At 47.3% G+C, this 27,430-nt stretch overlaps 1 protein-coding gene across 1 annotated transcript in view; it reads left to right on the forward strand.

The window, feature by feature from the left end:
- The first annotated feature begins 11,629 nt into the window (after window positions 1–11,629).
- LMTK2 (lemur tyrosine kinase 2) overlaps window positions 11,630–27,430 on the forward strand; it is a 147,231-nt gene continuing 131,430 nt past the window's right edge. The window contains exon 1 of the mRNA XM_077449038.1: window positions 11,630–12,106. Within this exon, the coding sequence (XP_077305164.1) occupies window positions 12,010–12,106 (97 nt within the window). The 5' untranslated portion in view covers window positions 11,630–12,009. The remainder of the gene's footprint in view (window positions 12,107–27,430) is intronic.

The raw sequence follows: 27,430 nt of genomic DNA on the forward strand, positions 1-27,430 counted from the left end.
CGTCAGTCCCTATACCAATGAAGGACTGCTGCAGTATAGGGCAGCGGTCAGCAGTGGTGCACGTCAACCCTATGTATTGTGGACCGATAGCGGTCCTTACAGAACAGCAGACTGTAACGCACTCAGGCCTATGTACCGTAGCACCCTATACCAAGTTACCAGTCCTTATAAGAACTTTTGTGGACCAAGCAGGTTGTGTGTTAGTGATTAGCAGACTGTACGTCAGTCCCTATACCAATGAAGGACTGCTGCAGTATAGGGCAGCGGTCAGCAGTAGTGCACGGCAACCCTATGTATTGTGGACCGATAGCGGTCCTTACAGAACAGCAGACTGTAACGCACTCAGGCCTATGTACCGTAGCACCCTATACCAAGTTACCAGTCCTTATAAAAACTTTTGTGGACCAAGCAGGTTGTGTGTTAGTGTTTAGCAGACTGTGCGTCAGTCCCTATACCGCTGAAGGACTGCTGCAGTATAGGGCAGCGGTCAGCAGTGGTGCACGTCAACCCTATCTATTGTGGACCGATAGCGGTCCTTACAGAACAGCAGACTGTACCGCACTCAAGCCTATGTACCGTAGCACCCTATACCAAGTTACCAGTCCTTATAAGAACTTTTGTGGACCAAGCAGGTTGTGTATTAGTGTTTAGCAGACTGTACGTCAGTCCCTATACCGCTGAAGGACTGCTGCAGTATAGGGCAGCGGTCAGCAGTGGTGCACGTCAACCCTATGTATTGTGGACCGATAGCGGTCCTTACAGAACAGCAGACTGTAACGCACTCAGGCCTATGTACCGTAGCACCCTATACCAAGTTACCAGTCCTTATAAGAACTTTTGTGGACCAAGCAGGTTGTGTGTTAGTGATTAGCAGACTGTACGTCAGTCCCTATACCAATGAAGGACTGCTGCAGTATAGGGCAGCGGTCAGCAGTGGTGCACGTCAACCCTATCTATTGTGGACCGATAGCGGTCCTTACAGAACAGCAGACTGTACCGCACTCAAGCCTATGTACCGTAGCACCCTATACCAAGTTACCAGTCCTTATAAGAACTTTTGTGGAACAAGCAGGTTGTGTGTTAGTGATTAGCAGACTGTACGTCAGTCCCTATACCAATGAAGGACTGCTGCAGTATAGGGCAGCGGTCAGCAGTAGTGCACGGCAACCCTATGTATTGTGGACCGATAGCGGTCCTTACAGAACAGCAGACTGTACCGCACTCAAGCCTATGTACCGTAGCACCCTATACCAAGTTACCAGTCCTTATAAGAACTTTTGTGGACCAAGCAGGTTGTGTATTAGTGTTTAGCAGACTGTACGTCAGTCCCTATACCGCTGAAGGACTGCTGCAGTATAGGGCAGCGGTCAGCAGTGGTGCACGTCAACCCTATCTATTGTGGACCGATAGCGGTCCTTACAGAACAGCAGACTGTACCGCACTCAAGCCTATGTACCGTAGCACCCTATACCAAGTTACCAGTCCTTATAAGAACTTTTGTGGACCAAGCAGGTTGTGTATTAGTGTTTAGCAGACTGTACGTCAGTCCCTATACCGCTGAAGGACTGCTGCAGTATAGGGCAGCGGTCAGCAGTGGTGCACGTCAACCCTATCTATTGTGGACCGATAGCGGTCCTTACAGAACAGCAGACTGTACCGCACTCAAGCCTATGTACCGTAGCACCCTATACCAAGTTACCAGTCCTTATAAGAACTTTTGTGGAACAAGCAGGTTGTGTGTTAGTGATTAGCAGACTGTACGTCAGTCCCTATACCAATGAAGGACTGCTGCAGTATAGGGCAGCGGTCAGCAGTGGTGCACGTCAACCCTATGTATTGTGGACCGATAGCGGTCCTTACAGAACAGCAGACTGTAACGCACTCAGGCCTATGTACCGTAGCACCCTATACCAAGTTACCAGTCCTTATAAGAACTTTTGTGGACCAAGCAGGTTGTGTGTTAGTGATTAGCAGACTGTACGTCAGTCCCTATACCAATGAAGGACTGCTGCAGTATAGGGCAGCGGTCAGCAGTAGTGCACGGCAACCCTATGTATTGTGGACCGATAGCGGTCCTTACAGAACAGCAGACTGTAACGCACTCAGGCCTATGTACCGTAGCACCCTATACCAAGTTACCAGTCCTTATAAAAACTTTTGTGGACCAAGCAGGTTGTGTGTTAGTGTTTAGCAGACTGTGCGTCAGTCCCTATACCGCTGAAGGACTGCTGCAGTATAGGGCAGCGGTCAGCAGTGGTGCACGTCAACCCTATCTATTGTGGACCGATAGCGGTCCTTACAGAACAGCAGACTGTACCGCACTCAAGCCTATGTACCGTAGCACCCTATACCAAGTTACCAGTCCTTATAAGAACTTTTGTGGACCAAGCAGGTTGTGTATTAGTGTTTAGCAGACTGTACGTCAGTCCCTATACCGCTGAAGGACTGCTGCAGTATAGGGCAGCGGTCAGCAGTGGTGCACGTCAACCCTATGTATTGTGGACCGATAGCGGTCCTTACAGAACAGCAGACTGTAACGCACTCAGGCCTATGTACCGTAGCACCCTATACCAAGTTACCAGTCCTTATAAGAACTTTTGTGGACCAAGCAGGTTGTGTGTTAGTGATTAGCAGACTGTACGTCAGTCCCTATACCAATGAAGGACTGCTGCAGTATAGGGCAGCGGTCAGCAGTAGTGCACGGCAACCCTATGTATTGTGGACCGATAGCGGTCCTTACAGAACAGCAGACTGTACTGCACTCAGGCCTATGTACCGTAGCACCCTATACCAAGTTACCAGTCCTTATAAAAACTTTTGTGGACCAAGCAGGTTGTGTGTTAGTGTTTAGCAGACTGTGCGTCAGTCCCTATACCGCTGAAGGACTGCTGCAGTATAGGGCAGCGGTCAGCAGTAGTGCACGGCAACCCTATGTATTGTGGACCGATAGCGGTCCTTACAGAACAGCAGACTGTAACGCACTCAGGCCTATGTACCGTAGCACCCTATACCAAGTTACCAGTCCTTATAAGAACTTTTGTGGACCAAGCAGGTTGTGTGTTAGTGATTAGCAGACTGTACGTCAGTCCCTATACCAATGAAGGACTGCTGCAGTATAGGGCAGCGGTCAGCAGTAGTGCACGGCAACCCTATGTATTGTGGACCGATAGCGGTCCTTACAGAACAGCAGACTGTACCGCACCCAAGCCTATGTACCGTAGCACCCTAGACAGACCAAGTTACCAGTCCTGATAAAGAGCTTTGTGGAACAAGTGAGTTGTGAATGATTAGCAGACTGCAGCAGAAGGGCAGCAGTCAAGTATAATATTCTTTCTATATTTGGAAGAAAGAATATTATACGTGTACAAGCCTATTACCGTACCACTGATACCAGTCCTGAAAAGAACCTTTGTGGAACTAATAGTAACAGCAAGTCTTTAAAATTATCCTCACTGCCTGACACACTGCTTCCTGCCTGTCCCTATACAAATTGGCAAAAAAGAGTAGGCTGGAACGATTAGCTGGAACAGCTCTTTTGTGGACCTGATAGTAACAGCTAATGATGATGATGATGATGATGATGAAGAAAGACTAATCTGGCTGAGCTGTCCCTAAAATAGCAGCATACAGCGCTCTGTCCCTTTATCTAAACTGACAAAAGAAACTCAGGCTGCTGACCTAACACCTATACCAGTCCTGAAAAGAACTTTTGTGTACCAAATAGCTAGCGTTTTCTCTGTCCCTACTCCACACAGGATCCTTTCCCTACAGTGACAGAAGAAAGAATGTAAAATGGCCACCGGATCGGGTGTATTTATAGGTTAGGGGGAATGTCCAAGTGTCCATGAGCTGTCATGTCTCAATTGGTTGTCCTGTAACACATGATAAACGTGTCACGAAAGGTTAAAGTTCTTGTATACATTAAACACGTAAGTCCGCCGGGGCGAACGACGGAAAAAGGCGTTCGAACCCGCGGACGGCGAAAGTCGGAAATTCGCCGCGAAACGACCGCCGGGCGAACCGTTCGGCCATCACTAGTAGCCACAAGAAAGCCCGAAAACACCTTGCTGAAGACAAGCAGACTAAGGGCATGGATTACTGGAACCATGTCCTGTGGTCTGATGAGACCAAGATAAACTTATTTGGTTCGGATGGTGTCAAGAATGAGTGGTGGCAACCAGGTGAGGAGTACAAAGACAAGTGTGTCATGCCTGCACTCAAGCATGATGGTGGAAGTGTCATGGTCTGGGGCTGCATGAGTGCTGCCGACACTGGGGAGCTACAGTTCATGGAGGAAACCATGAATGCCAACATGTACTGTGACATACTGAAGCAGAGCATAATCCCCTGCCTTAAGAGACGGGGTCGCAGGGCAGTATTCCAACATGATATTGACCCCAAACAAACCTCCAAGACAACCACTGCCTTGCCAAAGAAGCTGAAGGTAAAGGTGATGGACTGACCAAGCATGTCTCCAGACCTAAACCCTATTGAGCATCTGTGGGGCACCCTCAAACAGAAGATGGAGGAGCGCAAAGTGTCTAACATCCACCAGCTCCGTGATGTCATCATGGAGGAGTGGAAGAGGACTCCAGTGGCAACCTGTGAAGCTCTGGTGAACTTCATGTCCAAGAGGGTTAAGGCAGTGCTGGAGAATAATGGTGACCACACAAAATATTGACACTTTGCACCAAATTTGGACATTTTCACTTAGGGGCGTACTCACTTTTGTTGCCAGCCGTTTAGACATTAATGGTTGTGTGTTGAGTTATTTTGAGGGGACAACAAATTTGCACTGTTATACAAGCTGTACACTCATTACTTTATATTGTAGCAAAAGTGTAACTTCTTCAGGGTTGTCACATGAAAAGATAACAAAATATTTACAAAAATATGAGGGGTGTACTCACTTTTGTGAGATACTGTATATCTCTCTTTCTCTCTCTCATATATATATATATATATATATATATATATATATATATATATATATATACATATATACACACACACACACAGGCCCGGACTGGGACAAAATATAGGCCCGGGCATTTTAGACTGAGCAGCCAACTTTTCCAGGGACCGGGGGGGTCATTAGACATTCGTAGGGGTGGCTGGTGATATAAAGTGAACTGCACTATAACGGGGCACTGCAATGATTACAGTGCAGTCCCCTTTATATTACAGTGTCCAAGTCCTATTGTGGCCATATAAGTCTGTCTCCTATTGTGCCCACATGGCCCAGTGACACTGACCTGCTCTCTTTCTGGTGGTGCGGGTACAGCGTGGCTCTCTCTGGTGGTGCGGGTACAGCGTGGCTCTCTCTCTGGTGGTGTGGGTACAGCATGGCTCTCTCTGGTGGTGCAGGTACAGCATGACTCTCTCTCTGGTGGTGTGGGTACAGTGTGGCTCTCTGGTGGTGCGGGTACAGCGTGGCTCTCTCTCTGGTGGTGCGGGTACAGTGTGGCTCTCTGGTGGTGCGGTACAGTGTGGCTTTCTCTCTGGTGGTGCGGGTACAGCGTGGCTCTCTCTCTGGTGGTGCGGGTACAGTGTGGCTCTCTCTCTGGTGGTGCGGGTACAGTGTGGCTTTCTCTCTGGTGGTGCGGGTACAGCGTGGCTCTCTCTCTGGTGGTACGGTACAGTGTGACTCTATGGTGGTGCGGGTACAGCGTGGCTTTCTCTCTGGTGGTGCGGGTACAGCGCGGCTTTCTCTCTGGTGGTGCGGGTACAGCGTGGCTCTCTCTCTGGTGGTACGGTACAGTGTGACTCTATGGTGGTGCGGGTACAGCGTGGCTTTCTCTCTGGTGGTGCGGGTACAGCGCGGCTTTCTCTCTGGTGGTGCGGGTACAGCGTGGCTCTCTCTCTGGTGGTACGGTACAGTGTGACTCTATGGTGGTGCGGGTACAGCGTGGCTTTCTCTCTGGTGGTACGGTACAGTGTGACTCTCTGGTGGTGTGGGTACAGTGTGGCTTTCTCTCTGGTGGTGCGGGTACAGCATGGGTCTCTCTGGTGGTACGGTACAGTGTGACTCTTTGGTGGTGCGGGTACAGCGTTGCTCTCTCTCTGGTGGTGCAGTACAGTGTGACTCTCTGGTGGTGCGGTGCAATGTGACTCTCTCTGGTGGTGCTGTACAGTGTGACTCTCTGGTGGTGCGGTACAATGTGACTCTCTCTGGTGGTGCAGTACAGTGTGACTCTCTCTGGTGGTGCGGTACAATGTGACTCTCTCTGGTGGTGCTGGGAATATTCGTTCCCCAGCACAGTCCTCTCTTTCATTTTCCATGTCTCCTTTAGTAGCTGCTACAAGCACTCCTCAGCTTGTTTCCTGGTTTTCTTTTCCCCCCAGCAGAGTGCTTGCTGGGGACTGTAGTCTGCTCCCTGCTGATAACAATTGGGCCACCTATCTCTGGGACTACATTTCCCATGATGCACCTTTAGCTGCTTTTGATTGGCCCTCTTTTGTAGCCAATAGGGAGAGAAAAACGGACAGACAAGAAAGCCTTCTCTTCCCCTGCTGCCGACATGAGAAGGGGAGGGGGAGCGAAGGGGGAATATCCTGACAGCAGCCTGCAGCTCTCCCCACCGTGCGGACGCCCACGGCTGGAGGAGGAGAGCGGAACTGTCAGCGCGGCTCTGAGGCTGAGCTGTGTGTGAGAAAGACACACAGCACAGCCCATGCAGCCGCCAGAGATGACACAGGCACGGCCGTTTAGCGGCAGGCGAGCGGCGGCCGCGGCCTGTGTTGCCCATGTTCAGGCCGCGATCGCCGCTTACCTCCTGCTGTGCGGTCTGATCAACAGGCCAAGGACAGGCCCGGTCTGCCCTATGGCCAGTCCGGGCCTGCACACACACACACTCACACAGTAAAACCTTGGTTTGAGAGTAACTTGATTTTAGAGCATTTTGCAAGACAAGCACATTTTTAAATAGATTTTGACTCGATATACAAGCGATGTCTTGATATACAAGTAGCGTCACATCACAACTGAGTAAAAGAGAAGAGAGGTGCCTGTAAGTGTAGTAATGTGGTTACATTTAATGAAGGTACAACATTTATCAACATATTGCTACACTTAGAGGAGCCTCTCTTCTTTCTTTTTTATACTCTGTAGCTCCTGCTGGATTTTTATTCGAATCCCCTTGTGGAGGCTTCCATTTGTGGATGGACATTTTGTGGATACATAACCTTTCACATTGCTATATTATTTTTATATGTACTATAAACGGAAGGACCTATGAATAAACGGGGGTGGAATGAATCATTTGAGTTTCCATTATTTCTTATGGGGAAATTTGCTTTGATATACAAGTGCTTTGGATTACAAGCATGTATCTGGAACGAATTATGCTTGCAATCCAAGGTTTTATTGTGTAGATATATATATCTAGGTTCTTCAAAAGGTTTACAGGCTTTTTAAAACTCTATTATATATATTAAAGTGCGGAAACTTTTTGAAGACCCCTCGTATATAGTTATATTAAATATGATAATGTCATATAATGTACATTTACTATTATAATGTAACATTACGTAACACAACAAACGATAAATTGAAAGGTTTGTTTTCTGTCCAACCTATCTGCACTAGTTATATGTAAAAAAACAAACAAACATAAAATGTATTTATTTATGTCCACTGAACAATTTATCGGTCATTACATGATGGCAAGGATTGGTTGCGATCTAGGCCGAATGTTCGTTTTTTAAATTGGGTTTGCCCGATTTTTTGTATAATGTATGGCCAGCATAAGGACCCCATATAATGAAGGCCCCTGCTCAGCGTCATCTTGTGACATTTGGGATCTCAGCTTTCTTAGGACCCTGCAGTGAGGCAAAATGACATCTCTGATACTAATAGGAAGTGTTCAAATCCAGAAATATACGTTTTTATTCTATCTTCACAATTGTCTTCTGAAGTTTTTTTTAAAATGGACCTTACATGTAAACACATGGCCCATTTACCTTTCAGCCCCACCCTCCAAATAAAAACTGTTGCTTTCCGTTAGCAGTTTTTTGATTGCTTCGTTTTTATTTGGAGGGTGAGGGCTAAAAGGTAAATGAGCCTTGTGCTTTCATGTTAGGTCCATTTTAAAGGCCAACTCTGGGCACCAGAAAAAAGTACCCTTGTAGTGGCAGCTCTCTTCACTGCAAGGGTTAATAGCGCATATGGTTTGAGGGTTGAGGAACTTTATTATTTACCTTTTACCATACAGCAGCAAGCTTCCACCATGCTGTGTGACCAGTCCCTGAAACAAGTTCACTAAGGCACTCGCTGATGTCATCACATGTAACGCAGGGCCAATAGTCCTGCATTGTATAGTAGGACAGCAAGTCCCTGCCCACAACCTGGAGCGGTGGAGAGATAAGCACCAGCAACCAGGGTAGTGAGGAATAAGGAAAGTATTACAGCCATTTCCCCTACCCACTAGACCACGGGTTTAGATCTATGGCCTGCGACCCCATCTAACCTGCTCCTAGATTTTATTTGGCCCACTAAATGTAAGGGCAGATTCTGATGAAGATCCAGATGTAAGGGGGGACTCTGATGGGGACCCAGATGAAAGAAAAGACTCTGATGGGGCTTCAGATATAAAGAGGGCATTCTGATGGGGACCCAGATGTAATGAAGGACTCTGATGTGAGGGAAACTCTTATGTGAGGGAACTCTGATGTGAGGGAGGACTTTAATGAGGTCCCTGATGTAACGGGGGAAATCTGAGGTGGCCTCTTATGTAGGAAAGTGCTCTTATATGGACACTGATATAAACAGGGACTTTGATGGGGACCCATAAGAAAGGATGGACTCTGATGTAAGAGCAACTCTTATGGGGGATGGTGATGTGAAGGAGGACTTTAATGAGGTCCCTGATGTAACGGGGGGGAATCTGAGATGGCCTCTTATGTAGGAAAGAGCTTTTATAGGGACACTGATGTAAACAGGGACTCTGATGGGGACCCATAAGAAATGATGAACTCTGATGGTACCCTGATGTGGGGGGGGGGGGGGGGCTTTTATGGGGGATGCTGAAGTAAGTACGGTCCCTGATGGGGACCCATATGAGTGGAAGGACTCTCATGGTACCCTGATGTGAGAGGAACTCTTTTGGGGATGCTGATGTGAGGGAGATCTTTAATGAGGACCTAAATGTAATGGGGGGGGGGGAATCTGAGGTGGAATCTGATGTAAGAAGGGAGTCTTATGGGGACACTAATGTAAAGAGGGACTCTTTTTGGGGACCCACTTTAAAGGATGGACTCTGATGGTACCCTGATGTAGTAACTCTTATGGGGATGCTGATGTGAGGAAGAACTTTAATGAGGCCCCTGATGTAATTGTGGGAATCTAAGGTGGCCTCTGATGTAAGAGGGAACTCTTATGGGGACACTGATGTAAACAGGGACTCTAAAGGGGACCTGTAAGAAAGGATGAACTCTGATGGTACCCTGATGTGAGGAGAACCCTTTTGGGGATGCTGATGTAAGGATGGACTCTGATGGGGACCCATGTGAAATTTAGGACTCTGATGGTACCCTGATGTGAGAAGACCTCTTATGGGGATGCTGATGTGAGTAAACATAGAGGAGTACTTATAGAGGAGTACACACAAATACACATAGAGAACACACAGAGGAGAGAGAGCACACAGAGGAGTACACACACAGAGGAGAGAGAGAGCACACACACAGGAGAGAGCTTACACACACAGGAGAGAGAGTACACAAAGGAGAGTGCACACAGGAGAGAGCGCACACGCACACACAGGAGCGAGCCAGGGCCGTCTTTAAGGCAGGGCAAAAGGGGCAGCTGCCCTGGGCCCTGCATTGTTGGGGGGCCCAATGTGGGGTGTGTAGAGGTAGGTAGAGAAGGAATTACAGCTTGGGGTGCACAGATGAGCAAGGAGGGGATTTATGGAGGTAAGGAAGGTGGGTGCAAAGTTAAGCAGAGGAGGCAGGTAGAGTTAAAGGGGGGAGGGTTGGAGTGGAGAGGATGGGGGAGGTTTGGGGGTGCAGAGGCACTGCTATGTATCTGCTAAAGAGCAGCACATTTCTGTGGTGTCAGGAAAGCGATTTTGCATGTGTTCCCAACACACACATGTGAACGCAGGCTAAATCTTCTCATTACATTGAGGCTTGGTGTAGAATACTTTCATTCACACTCTTGGCCAGTGTGAATGCTCCCCTTACATTAGTGGTCAGTGTAAATCCCTCCTTACATTGGTGGTTACTGTGAATGCTTCTATTACATTAGTGGTCAGTGTACACCCCTATTACATTGGTGGCCAGTGTTGAAACTCCTCTTTATATTGGTAGTCAGTAAAAAAAAAAAAAATCAGCATTGCCATTGGTCACAACCTCCCCTTCCCTCCCCCAATACTGCCACTGATCCGCAGAGTTCTAGGATCCCTTGGAGTTTTCTGTCTATTGATGGGTCCAGTCACCACCCCAGTCCATTGTGTGCAGGCAGTGAGGAGATGGTGTGCTGTAACCTCTAGCAACCAATCAGTGGGCAGTATTACTGTAAAGCAATCTCTAGCAACTAATCAACAAGCACAAATCATGTGTTGTAACCTCTAGCAACTAATCAGTGAGCCATAGGTGTGCTGTAACCTCTAGCAACCAGTCAATAAGCAGTAATGATATACTGTAACCTCTGGCAACCAATCGCAATTGCTCCCTGATCTGATACAGTAAACTGATTTTGAGTCCAGTAGCTATTTATTGTATATCTCAGAGCAGGTGGAGAGAGCGTACACAAAGGAGAGAGTGCGCACACACACAGGAGAGTGCGCACACACACACAGGAGAGAGCGCACACACACAGGAGAGAGCGCACACACATAGGAGAGAGCGCACACACATAGGAGAGAGCGCACACACATAGGAGAGAGCGCACACACACAGGAGAGAGCGCACACACACAGGAGAGAGCGCACACACACAGGAGAGAGCGCACACACACAGGAGAGAGCGCACACACACACACACACACAGGAGAGAGCGCACACACAGAGGAGAGAGCGCACACACAGAGGAGAGAGCGCACACACACAGGAGAGAGCGCACGCACAGGAGAGAGCGCGCACGCACACACAGGAGAGAGCGCGCACACACACACAGGAGAGAGCGCGCACACACACACAGGAGAGAGCGCACACACACACACAGGAGAGAGCGCACACACACACACAGGAGAGAGCGCGCACACACACACACAGGAGAGAGCACACACAGGAGAGAGCGCACACAGGAGAGAGCGCACACACACACAGGAGAGAGCGCACACACACACAGGAGAGAGCGCACACACAGGAGAGAGCGCGCACACACAGGAGAGAGCGCACACACACAGGAGAGAGCGCACACACACAGGAGAGAGCGCACACACACACAGGAGAGAGCGCACACACACACAGGAGAGAGCGCACACACACAGGAGAGAGCGCACACACACAGGAGAGAGCGCGCACACACAGGAGAGAGCACACACACAGAGGAGAGAGCACACACAGGAATATGGATGGGGTCACTGCGCAGCAATCCTCTCCCCGCACACTGCTCAGCGATCATCATTTCTGCCTTCTCTTCCAGTGATGTCATCGCACTCACCTTGACAGGCAAGTCACGCCTACATTCCGAGGCCTGGACAACCATTGGCCAGGAGACTGGGACATTTGTGTCTCTATTGGAAGTGACCTCTGCCAATTGGAAATTGGGGATTGTTTGCTCCCGCCTTTAGCCGCGGCAGTGTCAGGGAACATGGCGGCTGCTGTGTGGTGAAGCTGCCTGGCCGGGAGATTGCGGCGCTGTGTGCGGAGGACTCGGCGGCCTGGTGAACTATGAGAGAGCGCGGTGTGGCGCAGGTGACTAGGCCCGGGAGGAGGCTCTGGGGGAAGCTGGCAGACGGCGGCGGGCTGCAGTGACAGAAATTGTCGGGATTTGTTTAGCGGGCTCAGGGGCACAGCTGGGACCCCCTCCCCTGGGAGGACACCGAGAGGAGCGAGTGGAGGAATGGGGCGGCTCCGAGGGTCCTTCCCGAGCCTGGCGCTCTGCTTCTGCCTGACGCTGGGCTGTGTCCAGGCCGCTCCACTTCCTGAAACAGGTGCAGGTAAGAGACTGACACTCCGCTCCATGTCTGTGTGCCTGGCACCGATCCCTGTGTGCCCGGGCACCGATCCCTGTGTCTGTGTGCCCGGGCACCGATCCCTGTGTCTGTGTGCCCGGGCACCGATCCCTGTGTCTGTGTGCCCGGGCACCGATCCCTGTGTCTGTGTGCCCGGGCACCGATCGCGCTGTGTCTGTGTGCCCGGGCACCGATCGCGCTGTGTCTGTGTGCCTGGGCACCGATCGCGCTGTGTCTGTGTGCCCGGGCACCGATCGCGCTGTGCCCGGGCACCGATCGCGCTGTGCCCGGGCACCGATCGCGCTGTGCCCGGGCACCGATCGCGCTGTGTCTGTGTGCCCGGGCACCGATCGCGCTGTGTCTGTGAATATGTGTGTGTCTTCTCTCTCAGTAGGAAATGGTTAGGATCCTGGTCATTATCTTCCTGTCTGTGTCGTATTAGAGAAATTTCCCTAAGTAAAAATCTAAAAATATACTCTGAGCACTTCATGCCAGCCTGGTCCACCGCGGTGCGTTAATCACAGGCCCGTTAATGAACGCTGTCGTAGTGAAGCCTGTTCAATTGTATTGACTGCCCAAAGCATCACAACAAACCAAAAATCATCCGAGCAACATTTTTGGAAGCACGCCATAATGTGTTGTCCTGTGGGTGCACTCAGTGGTTTGGCACCACATTGCACTGTTGTACATTACTGTGTGTTTCCTCTCTTGTCCTGTTCTGATGATTTTCTCACTTTCCAGAGACATTGGTCATCAGGACACAATAGAGGGAGAGTCATAATATTTGTATTTTTTTTTTTTTTTTCCCTGTAAAAATAAAACAGAACCCCCATCCCTACCTTTTACTCGTGTACAGCCTCCTCCCCTGTACAGAAAATCATTACTCTGAGTTCACTGCACACTATGCGCTTCTCAGTGTAAATTACAAGCTGTAGCAAGCCAGGGCCTGACTGGAGGACATCCAGCATCATCTAACACTTTTCCTGGCCTTCCCCTTTCAATCATTGGATCTCTATTCTTTCAATCGTGACAACTCCACATCACATGATCACCTGGCATGCAAAAACAGTCTGCCTAGTATCTTCTGCAGCTCCAGACTGACATCCACCCATCAAGTCATTTAAATATTTGCATAACTCCTTCCAAGGGCCATCCCACTGATGACATCAGGGCTGAGGGTTCTTGAGCGTAGTACTGAGGTAGGGTGCCCGAATGTTTTCTGGAAGGTATTTACAGCACCCTGCTGGCCCCTCTCACCACCCATGATCTGCTTGCACTGCAAAGAGAAGCGTGTACATTACTGGGTCTAAAATAACATAATGGTATATGCTCCAAATGCACACCATCAGTGGTTCTGTGCTTGTGTGAGTGCTTTACGCAATGCTTGGTGCACAACTGTGTACAGCTGTCTCTTCTAATGCATCTCAATAGGTGGCTGCATGTGGCGGCAGTGGGTCCCGGCAACATTGCGTAGGCTCCATTCAGTTATGTGTATGAAGACTTCATCTGACCCCCCTCCCCTTTTTATTTATTTATATTAATAAAACCATGCAGAGGTTGGTCTGTTACTCCTTTTTGCTTTTATTCTGGAGCCATTTAAAAGTGAATGCCAAGATATGCCTAATGCTGGATGTGTGCCCTTTTAGTGAGCCCAGTCTAGGGACCGTAATATGCTTTCATGTATTTCCACTGACCAAAAATATGTCTAAAGTTGTCATTTCTTTGGAAGCGTCAGCTCCTTGTCCAACACCGGTCTGTATGACATCCGGTATTTGAACCATCTAGCGCGCAAGCCTATTTTTGTGCTATGCAGCCTGATAGAAATGTAAAGATTTGTTTTGCAGTTTAATTGGACAATTAGAAGGTTAATTGATACTATATCTATAGTGTTGATTTGAGCAAAGCCCATGTATAAGGGGAGGGGCTCTGTGTAACTATAATTATATATGGATACATTGTTGTTGTAAGCTGGCTGTTCTTAACCTACATTAAACTTCAAGCATTTCATGTAAGTGTTTGAGAATTTGTTTTTCCTTTTTTTTTTTTTTTTTTTTTTTTTTATGGATTATTTTTCTGCGTAGTTTTATTTTTTAACAAATATATTTCCTTGTCAAACCTGCTGTCAGATGTGAAGTGTTAGTCATGATTAACATATGGACTGTAATTGACTTGTTTGTTTTCTACTTCCTGGTTTGGCTTGTCTGCTGCATGTAGTAAAGGTACCCCTGTCACCTGAACAGCTCGCCATTACTGATCTCCCCTTTTTCAGATTGTTCCTTGTCTGTCTGGTATTGATGCTGGACATGGCCAGGCAAATTTAGGCCAGCAATGTTGCCTCCTATGTCTCTTATAAAAGGTGTATTCAAGCCCAACTCAATCAACCTTCTTTTTTTTTTTTTTTTTTTGCAATTTTTGACCTCTGTTGCTGTCCTGGGGAAAATCATTTCCCTCTTTGTCCTGCTGCTAATGGGAACTGACATTGAGGTGAGTTCTGCCTAACAGTGTCGGACAGCAAAGAAAACCTAAGTCAGGGGTTGACAAATTTGCTTTGAATTTAGGAGCCAGTTAAAGTTAGGAGCCATTTTTTTTTCAGCTCCCGGGGTAAGGCCACTCATTTTCACCCCCTATCCCTAACTCACAATGGAGCACCCAGTCAATAACTCCATTGAAACGCTGTTACATCAGGGGTATGGGCTGACCAGAAAGAGTAAGGCTGGCAACAGATGGAACTGGCTGGCACTGGCAGGTGGCACTGGTTGCCACTGGAAGGCACGTGGAACTGCCAGATGGCACTGGCAGGTGGCACTATTGGCACTGGCAGGTGGCCCTGGTTGGTGATGGCAGGTGGCCCTGGTTGGCGATGACACTAGTTGTCACTGGCAGATGGCACTGATTGGAGGTGGCACTGGTTGGTGTTGGCAGGTGGCATTGGTTGGCAGTGGCACTGGTTGGCATTGGCAGGTGGCACTGGTTGGTGGTGGCATTGGTAGGTGGTGGCACTGGCAGGTGGCACTGATTGCCACTGCGTGGTGGCAGGTGGCACTGGGTGGTGGTTGGAGGTGGCACTGATTGGCAGGTGGCACTGATTGGTGGTGGCACTGGCAGGTGCCACTGGTTGGCACTGGCACTGATTGGCGGTGGCAGGTGGCACTGATTGGAGGTGGCACTGGTTGGTGGTGGCAGGTGGTATTGGAGGTGGCACTGATTGGCACTAGCAGGTGGCACTGATTGGCGGTGGCACTGATTGGCACTGGCAGGTTTCACACGGAGCACTCTGTTACTGAAATGTAACAGAGGAGCTGGCGGGACCCTGCTGGGGTGTGAAACTGACAAGCAACAGAGAGGTGGATATGCCAGATTTCAGCCTGATGTCGGGGTGGGCGGGACTCAGCAGCTATCAAACACCAGCCAACGATTGGGCAGCTTAAGAAAAGGGGCGGGCCACATACACGTAGCGGCCCGCCCAGATCCCATTGGCTGGTGTTTGATAGCTTGCTGGGTCCCGCCCCCACCCCGGCCAGGTCCCGCCCAACCCGACATCAGGCTGACAGATCCTCCTCTCTCCATTGCGTGTCAGTTTCACACACAGGGTGGTGCTGCAGAGTGTGAAGGAGGGGGAGGACGGCAGTCAGTGTTAATGCTGCTGCATGTCTGGGGCATCGATAGTGAGTGGGCTGGTGGCAGCTTAGGCGCCAGGTCGCGATTTCTGGTCGCATTGGCGCCTGGGGTTTGTCGAGCCCTGACTTAAGTGATTGTAAAGGCTGAAGGTTGGGGTTTTTTTTTTTTTTTTTTTTTTTTTTTTATGCATTCAAAGCATGAAGATTTAAAAAAAAAAAAAAAAAAAAAAAAAAAAACTGTGCTGCTATTATTTATCTGATAAGGTAAAAGGTAATGTAAACGTACCTTGTCCCACCGAGCTTGCGTGCAGAAGCAAACGCATACTTGAGTAGCGCCCGTATATGAAAAGGTGTTCAAACCACACGTGAGGTATTGCCACGATCTTTGAAGCATGAGCAATAATTCTAGCTCTCCTCTGTAACTCAAAATATGCAACCTATAGAAATTTTTTTTTTTTTTGCGCGCTTATGGAGATTTTTAAGGGTAAAAATTTGTCGCTATTCCAAGAGCGGGCTTGAAGGTTGACATGTTGGGTATCAATTTACTCGGCGTAACATTATCTTTCACAATATAAAAAAAAAAGGGATAACTTTATTGCTCTACTAGTTTTTTAATTTAAAAATTTATTTTTTCAAAAAAAGTGCGCTTGTAAGACCACTGCACAAATACGGTCTGACAGTAGTATTGCAATGACCGCCATTTTATTCTCTAGGGAACCCCCAAACGTAAAAATGTATGTATATGTAATATTTTTTGTTTAAAAAAAAAAAGTTTTGCAAGATGGGCCCATTCCTTAAGTGGTTAAGATTGGGAGGGGGTAGAATCGCGATTTTGATTCTTAATGATTAAAGGCAAGTTCCACCCAGAAATTGAATTTCTGTGGATCAGATTCCCCCCTCCAGTGCCACATTTTGTCACCCTTTTCAAGGGGGAGAGGATGCCTGTCAAATCCAGGTATCTGCTCCCACTTCCAGGAAAAGATTGCTGCACTCTGTGCAGCGAACTACATAATGTCCGGCCCCTACACCCCACTGCCCTTTGGGGGAGACACAGGTCACAGAAGACAGCCGGGACCATTCAGAAAGCGCAGCGTGACATGAGCAGTAGGAAACCCAGGTCGTGAAGCTACAAGGCTTCACTTCCTGTTTCCCTTATTAAGGATGCTGGCCCCTGCACCCAGAGCTGAGGGATAGGTCGGGTTCGCACATCGCAAGCTCCCTGGACAAGTAAGTGTCCTTTTTATATTCAAAGTCAGCAGCTGCAGTATTTGTAGCTGCTGATTTTTTTTTCTTTTTTATTTATTTTTTCTCCCCCCCCCCCCCCCCCGGCGGAACGCCGCTTTAATCTTAAAGCTCTAATTTTAGCAACTAAGATTTACAGTACACTTATTTATTTGGTCTATTTGTATGCATGTAGAGTGTAAGCTCTAACGAACAGGGCTCTCTGGTTCCTTCTGCATTGAATTGTATCTGTACTGTCTGCCCTCATGTTGTAAAGTGCTGTGCAAATTGTTGGTGCGTAGTATTTGCTTATGTGGGAACACATACTGATGCTAGCAGCAGCTTTTACATATTTTTTGGATTCACACAACTTTGGCTTAACATTTGAAAGGTAGCTCAGGAGTTAGTTTGTGCAGTCTTTAACCACTTTCAGACCGGACCATTTTGCTGGTAAATGACCAGAGGTCTTTTTACAATTTGGCACTGCGCTGCTTTAACTGGTAATTGCGCGGTCATGCAATGTTGTACTCAAACAAAATTTGCGTCCTTTTCTTCCCACAAATAGAGCTTTCTTTTGATGGTATTTGATTGCCTCTGCGATTTTTATTTTTTGCGATATAAACGTAAAAAGAGCGCAAATTTTGAAAAAAAATGATATTTTCTACTTTTTGTTATTAGAAAAATCCAATAAACTCAATTTTAGTCATACATTTAGGCCAAAATGTATTCAGCCACATGTCTTTGGTAAAAAAAAGTCAATAATTGTATATTTATTGGTTTGCGCAAAAGTTGTCACATATACAAACTAAGGTACGTTTTCTGGAATTTACGCAGCTTTTAGTTTACGACTGCCTATCTCATTTCTTGAGGTGCTAAAATGGCAGGGCAGTACAAAACCCCCCCCCAAATGACCCCATTTTGGAAAGTAGACCCCCTAAGGAAATTGATAAGAGGCATGTTGAGCCCATTGAATATTTTATTTTTTTGCCTCAAGCGATTGAATAATGACAAAAAAAATTTAATTTTTTTTTTACACAAAGTTGTCACTAAATGATATATTGCTCACGCATGCCATGGGCATATGTGAAATGACACCCCAAAATAAATTCTGCTGCTTCTCCTGAGTACGGGGATACCACATATGTGGGACTTTTTGGGAGCCTAGCCGCGTACGGGGCCCCGAAAACCAAGCACCGCCTTCAGGCTTTCTAAGGGCGTTACAGTTTTGAAGGCCATAAAATGCCAAGATGGCACAAACCCCCCCCCAAATGACCTCATTTTGGAAAGTAGACACCCCTAAATTTAGGGGTACACTAGTGAGACTAGGTAATAAATGGCGGGTGCCCTGAAACTATAAAAAAAAACTAACCAACCAGCGTCACCTGTAACAGTTATATGGTGATCACTGGTGAAAGGGTTAACTAGGGGGCAATCAGGGGGCTTTATGCGGTAGTATATGGGGGTCCCTGGCGCTATAAAAAGCTGCGGCGAACCTAAATACCTACCTGCCTAACTAGCGTCACCTGTGACACTAATACAGCGATCAGAAAAATGATCGCTTATTAGGCTGGGTTCACACTGGAGCGATGTGGGAACGCCACGAATGCGCGGCGGGTTCCCGCATCGCATGCCTCCCGGCGGCAGTTCACACTGCCCTATGCGAACTGCTGGGAGGGTCAGTGAAATGTTAATGACACCCCCAGATCAGTTCGCATATCGCAGTGCGATCTGCAAACTCGGATCGCATGGTGTGAACACCCATGCGATCCGATTCTGCTGCGGACCAAAAAAGGGTCCCGTGCGAATTTGCGGCGGGTGTGGCGGGTGCGGCGAATGGCTGAACTCGAATCGCACAGAGATCGGATGTGATTTGCACTGCAGTGCGGTGCGAATCACATTCGTTCTCATAAACCGCTGCAATGTGAACCCAGCCTTAGTGACACTGGCGACGGGGGGTGATCACGGGGCTAAACCTTTATTGGGGGGGTTAGGGGGGTACATTAGAACTAAAGGGGGCTAACCCTAACTGCCTTAACAGTTATTACAGTCACAAATGACACCAATGCAAAAAAAAAAAATGACATTGGTGTCACTGTGACTGGGGGGCAGGGGTAATTGGGGGGGTGATCGGGGGGGTGTGAGTGTGCCTGGCATGTTCTACTGTGTGGTGTCGTGTTGGTGCAACTCACCGATCCTCTCTCCTCGGTGTCGGAACGAAAAATACCGACACGGAGGAGAGATTACATCACTTCCTCTCCTGTGTTTACATTACAGGAGAGGAAGTGATGTCACGGAGCATTTTCATTCGTCGGGAGCGATCGCGAGGGGGTGGCCATGAATGAATGGCCGTCCCCTCGTCCGGGATCGCTCCCGAACGAATACCGACCGCCGCGGGCACCGGGCGGGGGCCCGATCGGGCCCCCGACCCGCGGGAAGGCAGGGACGTACATGTACGCCAATATGCCTGCCCGTGCCATTCTGTCGACGTACATCGTCGTGCGGCGGTCGGCAAGTGGTTAAAGTGGTTGTAAACCCTTACAAACCACTTTGACCTACAGGTAAGCCTAGATTAAGGCTTACCTGTAGGTCCAAGAAATATCTCCTAAACCTACACGGTTTAGAAGATATTTACAAAAAGACAGGCATCGCAGTCTACGGTGCATGCGCTGTAGACAGCGGTGCACTGGGCATGTAAAGTAGGTACTCCTGCATTAAAAGGAATCTGTAAGGCTGCTTTCACACTGGGGCGGTATTCAGGCGTTACAGCGCTAAAAATAGCGCCTGTGTAGCGCCTGAAAAAAACCGGCCCCTTTAACTCCAGTGTGAAAGCCGGAGGGCTTTCACACTGGAGCGATGCGCTGGCAGGACGGTGGAAAAAAGTCCTGCTAGCCGCATCTTTGGAGCAGTGAAGGAGCGGTGTATTCACTGCTCTTATACCGCTCCTACCCATTGAAATCAATGGGACACCGCGGCAATACCGCCGGCAAAGCGCCGCTGCAGCGGCGCTTTGCGTGCAGGTTTAACCCTTTTTCGGCCGCTAGCGGGGGTTAAAACCACCCCGCTAGCGCCCGCAAACCGCTGCTAAAACGACGGTAAAGCGCCGCTAAAAATAGCGGCACTTTACCGCCGACGCCGCTCCCGCTGCAGTGTGAAAGCAGCCTAAATGTAGTGTAATGAGTAAATAGGTGCTGCATACACCGTAAGAGAGCCAAACTCGTGCCCAAATGTATAGATATTCAGAAAAGTAGGTGGTGTTGTGCTCCTTACGAAGGTTTATTTTTATACAGTTTGGTATTAAAAATAACAAGATTTGTTCATGCCACTGCTAACGGTGATATGCTGTTAGTGGCGGCTCCCGTGTGCATGCGCGGGAGTGACGTCATTGCTGCTCCGGCGCTGTGAGTGGCCAGAGCAGTGATACCCAGAAGGAGGACGCTACAGGGGACATCGGTGACGTCGCTGGCTCCTGTGTCAGGTAAGTGACACATAATTGGCGACTATGCAATGTATAGTAGCCCATTATGCTTTACTTTTGCAGGGAGACAAAGAGGAAGTAAACCCATTAGGGTTTACTTCCTCTTTCATCTCTGTTCACAAAGATACAGGGTGGATAAAAATCCTTTAAAAAAAAGGATACATCAGTAATTTCGTTTCTTCAGTTGTGTAGCATGAGGCTATATATTCTGCATTGTTTTTACATTTTTCGGTAAACTCATTTAATGAATCCAACATAACGCATTGCATTGATTCATTCACACAATTTCACAGTAACCATGAGCTAAAACAAAGTTCAGGAATTTTCCTTTATCCCAGAGTTTCTCAAATCCAGTCCTCAGGCCCCCCCAACAGGTCATGTTTTCAGGTTTTCCATTATTTTTCACAGGTGATTTGATCAGTTTCACTGCCTTAGCAATTACCACAGCCGTTTCATCTGAGGGAAATCCTGAAAACATGACCTGTTGGGGGGGCCTGAGGACTGGATTTGAGAAACACTGCTTTATCCCATTGTTTTGCAAATCAAAGTACACTACAAACTGACTCTCTGTTGTGATATCTCTGTTTTGCTAACCTGACAGCTTATTCTAAATATGAAAACTTCATTTGTTTCGAATATTAAAGAGTCTAAATATCAGCATGAATAAGTCTTTACATTTAAAGTCTCGTCTTTCTCTCTTCTTCCTCGCTGAGGCACGAGGCAGCTATACCGGGGCTCAGAACAGGCGATTGCTGCCGCGCAGGTCAGAACTTACCCTACGTATCCAACGTAATTTGTCATACATCATAGCCTTGTCCACTCCCACAGGCACCAAAATCCTCAAGTCCCTGGACATAGCAGAGTCCTTCTGTGCTTTTTATGTGGCACTTTATAACCTTCACTACCTCTCTCCCATGGACCCAGCCCTCAGACAGATTGGAGGCAATAGATGGCTATCTTGGAGCCGCAAAATTGCCCTCTCCAATGAGGAAGCAATGAAGTTTCTTTTACCTATTTCCACAGAAGAACTCGCAAGCACCCTGGCTGGATCCCTGGTGGGGAAAGCACCTTTCCCTTGCAAAACCTTTCAGGAGCTTCTAGCAACCCATTTTGTTACTGCCTTTAATGCAGTTCTAGACAACCACACCATGCCAACAGACCTTTTATGGGCAAGTATCACTAATTCCCAAGCCGGGAAAAAGACCCGCTCCTCTGTGCCAGTTAGAGGTCCATCTCTTTGCTTAATTGTGACCACGTTCACAAAAATTCTGGCTGAGAGACTAGGTTCAGTTATCCAGCGTATAATCCCCCTGGATCAGGTCTGGTTCATCAGCAACAGAGAAGCTCAGGACAACACAATAAGGACTATTGATGTCAGAGCAATGGTCAAACCTCTTACCACTCCATTCATTCTGTTATCTACAGATGCTGAAAAGCATTTGACAGGGTGAATTGGGCTTTCCTTTGGCCACCTTGCGACATTTTGGGATGCCGACAGCTATCCTAGCCTGGATTTTTGCTATTTTATCTGCAGTACGCAAAAAAAAGTCGTAAGCGTTCAATGTGTCTTACTCCTAGCGCTCTTGGTCGCCTTAGCAGCAACTTTCCATTCTGCTGGGCTCCTCAAGCTATCCAATACCTTTTGCATCAAGATTCCATCCAACCTCCACCTCATTTTCCAACACAACTTCCAGCCTCTTCTGAATCTTTTTTCCACAGTCCAAGACAAATGGAAGACTCTGGCGATTTCTTAGTGTGGCAGGTACAATGTTTTAAAGATGAGCATCATGCTGCACCTGCTGTATCTTTTACAAGCATTGCCAGTTAGGATACCGCAGAGTGTTTGTTTTTTGCCCCCCTAAGCTCCAAATAGTTTATTTTGGGTTTCGAAGGGTAAGCCTTCGCGGGTCGCGATTACTTTTGCAGCGACCAAAGCACAAAGGAGGGGTTGGCCTCCCCGACCCAGCTCTATATTGCACGGCGGTTCATATAAACGGAGTGGTGGATTGGTGCAGATATTCAACCCATAAATTATGGGTCTCCTTGGACCAGGAATCAGTGCCGACCCCCCCCTTTAGCTGGCCTATCCTGGAGTGGAACTTGGTACTCACGATTTTTCTCTCCACACCCATTGATCGAATCTAATTTGCACAAACTTTGCAGATACTACAGGCTATCGGAGATGTCCAGTTTTCCCTCTCCGTTGAAGCCTATTTTGTGTCGGGTTTTTTTTTATTTTTTATTTTTTTTTAGGAAATTGGAGAGAGACCTAATGTGGCATTCAGAGGATCAAAAGAACCATATAATTTTCATTGCTCAGAAGTCTTCCTTGTGCAGGAAATATCGGGAGATCACATTTAAAATCTGGATGCATTGGTACAGGACTCCATCGGGACTGGTGTCACTATTCCCAGGACATAGCCCATTATGGTGATGTGGTACCCAGACTGGCACACTACTCCCACATCTTCTGGGATTGTCTGAAGCTGGCTTCCTTTTTGGCAGCAGATCTACAAGCTTACTGACATTTTCCCTCTGACGACCCAGTAGCAGTGCTCCTAAATTTGACCCCGATGTCCAGTAAGCGATATCGTAAATCCTTACTGAAACAGCTTCTGAATGCAGCCAGGGCATGCGTCCCCAGCATGTGGAAGCAATCTCAACCTTTTGGTGTCAGTGGTTTGCCAGGATGAAGGCTATTCAGCAGATGGAACACCTGACAGCTGCCCTTAGGGACAGGACAGAGGAACATGATACACGCTGGCTATATTTTGGGATATGTTCCGGTTCTCGGATGAATACTTGACATGCTTGAGCAGCTTCCTCAATGGGAGTTTGAAGCTATGGACCATGTCAAAGCTCTTTACCCTCCCTCTTGCTCCCTTCCTACTGTCTTCTCTCTCTCTTTTTTATTTTTTATTACTTCCCTTCTTGACACCTACGGTGTAATCCCCTTTTCTCTACTCCCCAGAAAAATTTCCCAGTATGCGTTGATCAATGGATGGTGCTCCTGTAACGAGGAGCTGAGAGCCATACTTTGTACACTATATCTATGTTTTGCTTGGTACCTACTAGTTGGGATAGATAGAGATAGATATAGAGATATCTATAATATATCACTGACCCCCGAAGGAGCGGCTGATTATTTTTGGGCTTACCGTTGCCTTCTTGACCCCGTGTGCGTCTAGGGGTTTCCCGAGGTAGATGGCCCAATGAACTGTAGAGACTGACACCTGATCCAACGTTTTTTGCAAATAAAAAAAGTGAACAAAACCGTCTCTCATCAGGAAATGGAGGGTATAGGTAGAAAAGCTCAGGTACTCTTAGAACTGCTGACTCTTGAATGTCTCTCTCTATGCAATCCAGGGAATAGCCATTCGCAACTAGATATTACAACTATCGGATAAATCCCCTTTTTGTGAATTTAGCAACCCACAGGTGATTCAGAAAAAGCAAAGTTTCTGCCACAGACTTGGTTGTAGAACTTTAGAATGGAAAGGCTCTCTCATAGACTTGGTTGTAACTGAAGGATAAAACTCTCATAGGCTACCAGTATCTTGCAGCCGGTCTGGTGATACTGTACGAGTGTGGATTCACCTGGTGTCCATTCCAGCTTCGCTTCCAGGCTCTTGCTGAGCAGCCAGCCTTGTGCGTGGCCCTCTTCTGAAGAGTCCTCCCCTGGTTGCGTTTCACTTGCTGGGTCTCTCCAAAACCAAGACGGCACTGGACCACCCTGGAACCCTCCTTCCAGTTACTGCGCCTCGGGCTAGCCAGCCCCGAGACCCAGAAATTGGATGGATCCACACCCCAGGCCATGAGGGCCTCTGGGGGCTGGTCATGAGGACCAAGACCATGGAGTTCAGGACATACTTCTGGACCGGAACCACTTGACATCCGCATCTTAAGTACCCTCTCCCAGAAGACACAGCAAGAGTGACACTCCCACTGGGCTGGCTCAGAGAGAAAGTAACATTTAGAGCACCCAACTAGACTTTCCATGCCTACCAGAAGAGATGGCACCCCCTATGGCCAGGCCGAACACCCCTTAGTCCAGTCAGACTGATGCTGAGGTCAAAATTTGGAATAATAATACCCAAACCAAACTGCAGTTTAGGTGCAACTTTACATTTCAAAAACACACAGTGCATGCTCTTCAGGAGCCGGAGCCACACATTTTGTTGTAGAGGCTTTTGCCCACAGTTCAGATGCCTCATATTGCTGTATTGGAACCTTGCCTGTTTTGTTGCTATCCATTGACTATTTGATTTGGTATTTAATGTCTATTAATGGATTCCATTATGATATGTAAAGCCATAACGTGTGTGAGTTCACCCCCCCCAACAGCATATCTAAAATAAAAAAAAATGATTATTTGAATCAAGCCTTTTTACTAGCGATTTAAATCAAATCCATCCTGCACTGATATATTGTTTCAGCAGTTGCATGACGATATACGACGAGAAATCCCAGTATTGTCTACAGACCCTGTTCACATGTATGCAACGCACTTCTGTGCGACTTTGAAAAAGGTGTAGACGATTTATTTTGGTGTAACCTTGTGCATTTTTGGCACCATGAAAAAATGGTTTTAAAACCACAAATTTATGAAAATGTAGGCATATGAGTGTTTTAACCTAGTTTTAGGCTAAGTTTGCAGTACACCATTCTTTGTCAAGTGAGCTACATCTTTTAAAATGGCTAAGCTGCGGCTCCCATGTGTTCAGCAGGGGATCCGGCTACCTCTTGAATTTCTGCTGTTGGGGTGTGGTGTTTTTTTCCGCTACCCAATAAAGTGAACGTAAATGCATACAGTGCATCAGGAAAGTATTCACAGCGCTTCACTTTTTCTGCAGTTTATGGTACAGCCTTATTCCTAACGGATTAAATTATTTTCCTCAATCTTACCAACAATAACCCATGATGACAACATGAAAGAAGTTTGTTTGAAACTTTTTAGACCTATTATTCACAGTAAACTGATGAGCCGTAGGGTCTTTTAACCACTTTAGCTCCGGAAGACTCGCTGCTCAATGACTAGCACTTTTTACAATTTGGCACTGCGCTGCTTTAACTGGTAATTGCACGTTCATGCGATGCTGTCCCCAAACTAAATGTGCGTACTTTTTCCAACAAATGTCGATTTCTTCTGGTATTTGCCTGTGTGTGTGTGGGGTGTTTTTTTTTTTTATAAACTGAAAATTTTGAAAAGGTTTCTAATGTTAAAAAAAAATCCAATAAACTCCAGTTTTAGTCATACTTTTAGGCCAAAACTTATTCAGCCACATGTCTTTAGCAAAAAAAAAAAAAAAGTCAAGGGTATATTTATTGGTTTCCGCAAAAGTCAGTGTCTACAAACTAGGGAACTCTGGAATTTACGCAGCTTTTAGTTTGACTGCCTATCATTTCTTGAGGTGCTAAAATGGCAGGGCAATACCCCCCCATGACCCTGTTTTGGAAAGTAGACACCCTGAGGAATTTGCCAAGAGGTCTGTTGAGCCCATTGACTGACTATATTTATTTTATTTGTCACAAGTGAGTACATACCAAATATGTGGTGCTAAAGGGAACAAGTAATAGGATAGCAAATATGAACAATATACTAAACGCTCTAAAAAGAAATAAAATATCCCAAATATAGTGCAAGCGATCAATAAAAAAAATAAAGTGCAAGTGCTCAGTTTGCTCAAACATTGAGGACTGTGTATATACAAACAATTTTCCATAGTAGTAACAAAGGAATTGGGCCTCTTTCACACGGACGATCCGTCCAGGTCCGCCTGTCAGTTTTTGAGGTGGACCTGAACGGATGCTCCATAACGCTCTCTGGAGCGTCCGATGTTAGCAGTGACATGTCCGCTGACATCCAACTCGCTCCGATCCGAAAAAGTGTGTCTGAGGCAAAAACCTATTTTCCATCCGATCTCCCATAGGGCAGAGGGGCGCTCTGACAGGTCCGTCCCTGCACAGTGTGCAGAGACGGACCTGTCATCTTCCTGCTCAGCGGGGATCGTTCATATAAAAAGATTATAGCAATGTGATTGGTTGTGTAACCATAAAATGTCCATCCACAAATGGAAGCCTCCACAAGGGGATTAGAAGCAAAATCCACCAGGAGCTACAGAGTATAAAAGCTGTCCACGTAGACCATCCCCCGCACCACCGGATCTCACTGCTGTCAGTCTCCAATTGTGATCGGGAAGACTACCCTGCAGTAGAGCGACCTGAAAGCCAGGCTTGGACTGCTCGTGGAGCACAGCGTGGAAGGGACGATGTCGGTGATGTGGAGGACGGTCTATGTGGACAGCTTTACCCCGGATGCCTGCATACTTAGATGTGCCTCCTTTTAATCGTCAATCATGTGAGTTGCTAAATGTACCTTCATAAAATGTAACCATATTGCTACACTTAGAGGCGCCTCTCTTCTCTTTTATACTCTGTTGTGACTTGACGCTACTTGTATATCAAGACATTGTTCGTTTACCAAGTCAAAATGTATAAAAAAATCGTTTGCTAGTCTTGCAAAACTCTCAGACCAAGTTTCTCTGACCAAGGTTTTACGGCATAGGCTGACACTAGCTAACTTTTTTTTTTTTTTGTCCGGCTAATCGAACAAGGCACTGTTCTGAAAAGATTATGTAGATAAGTTTGACTCCAGTGACTTTCTAAGCTGAAGCTAGGGACTTGAGAGGTCAGCAATTGCTTTCCTTGTATTTCCCTCTAGAAATAATTCTGTCAACTGTTGCCTCAGACTGTACATATGTGGTGTACCTCCCAGTCACTGTTTCAAGTTGGTAGGGATGAGCTTCCAATCGCTTAACCACCGTGACAGCCATCCACATGACTGAGGGGCACCACCAGCCTCAGAGGTAATGAACCCCCTTACAGGGCCGGTGGAAGCTGGTGGTAAGAAGTTAAGTGGAATAGAAATATGAAAGTGAACAACCACAGCCCTGTAGTTGGTTGCACAACATCAAAATTAAACAGCAGGTTCAGAAA

This window comes from Lithobates pipiens, unplaced genomic scaffold, assembly GCF_037356315.1.
Source record: "Lithobates pipiens isolate NorthernLeopardFrog02 unplaced genomic scaffold, aLitPip1_a1.2 Scaffold_22, whole genome shotgun sequence".
Classification (NCBI taxonomy): Eukaryota; Metazoa; Chordata; class Amphibia; order Anura; family Ranidae; genus Lithobates; species Lithobates pipiens.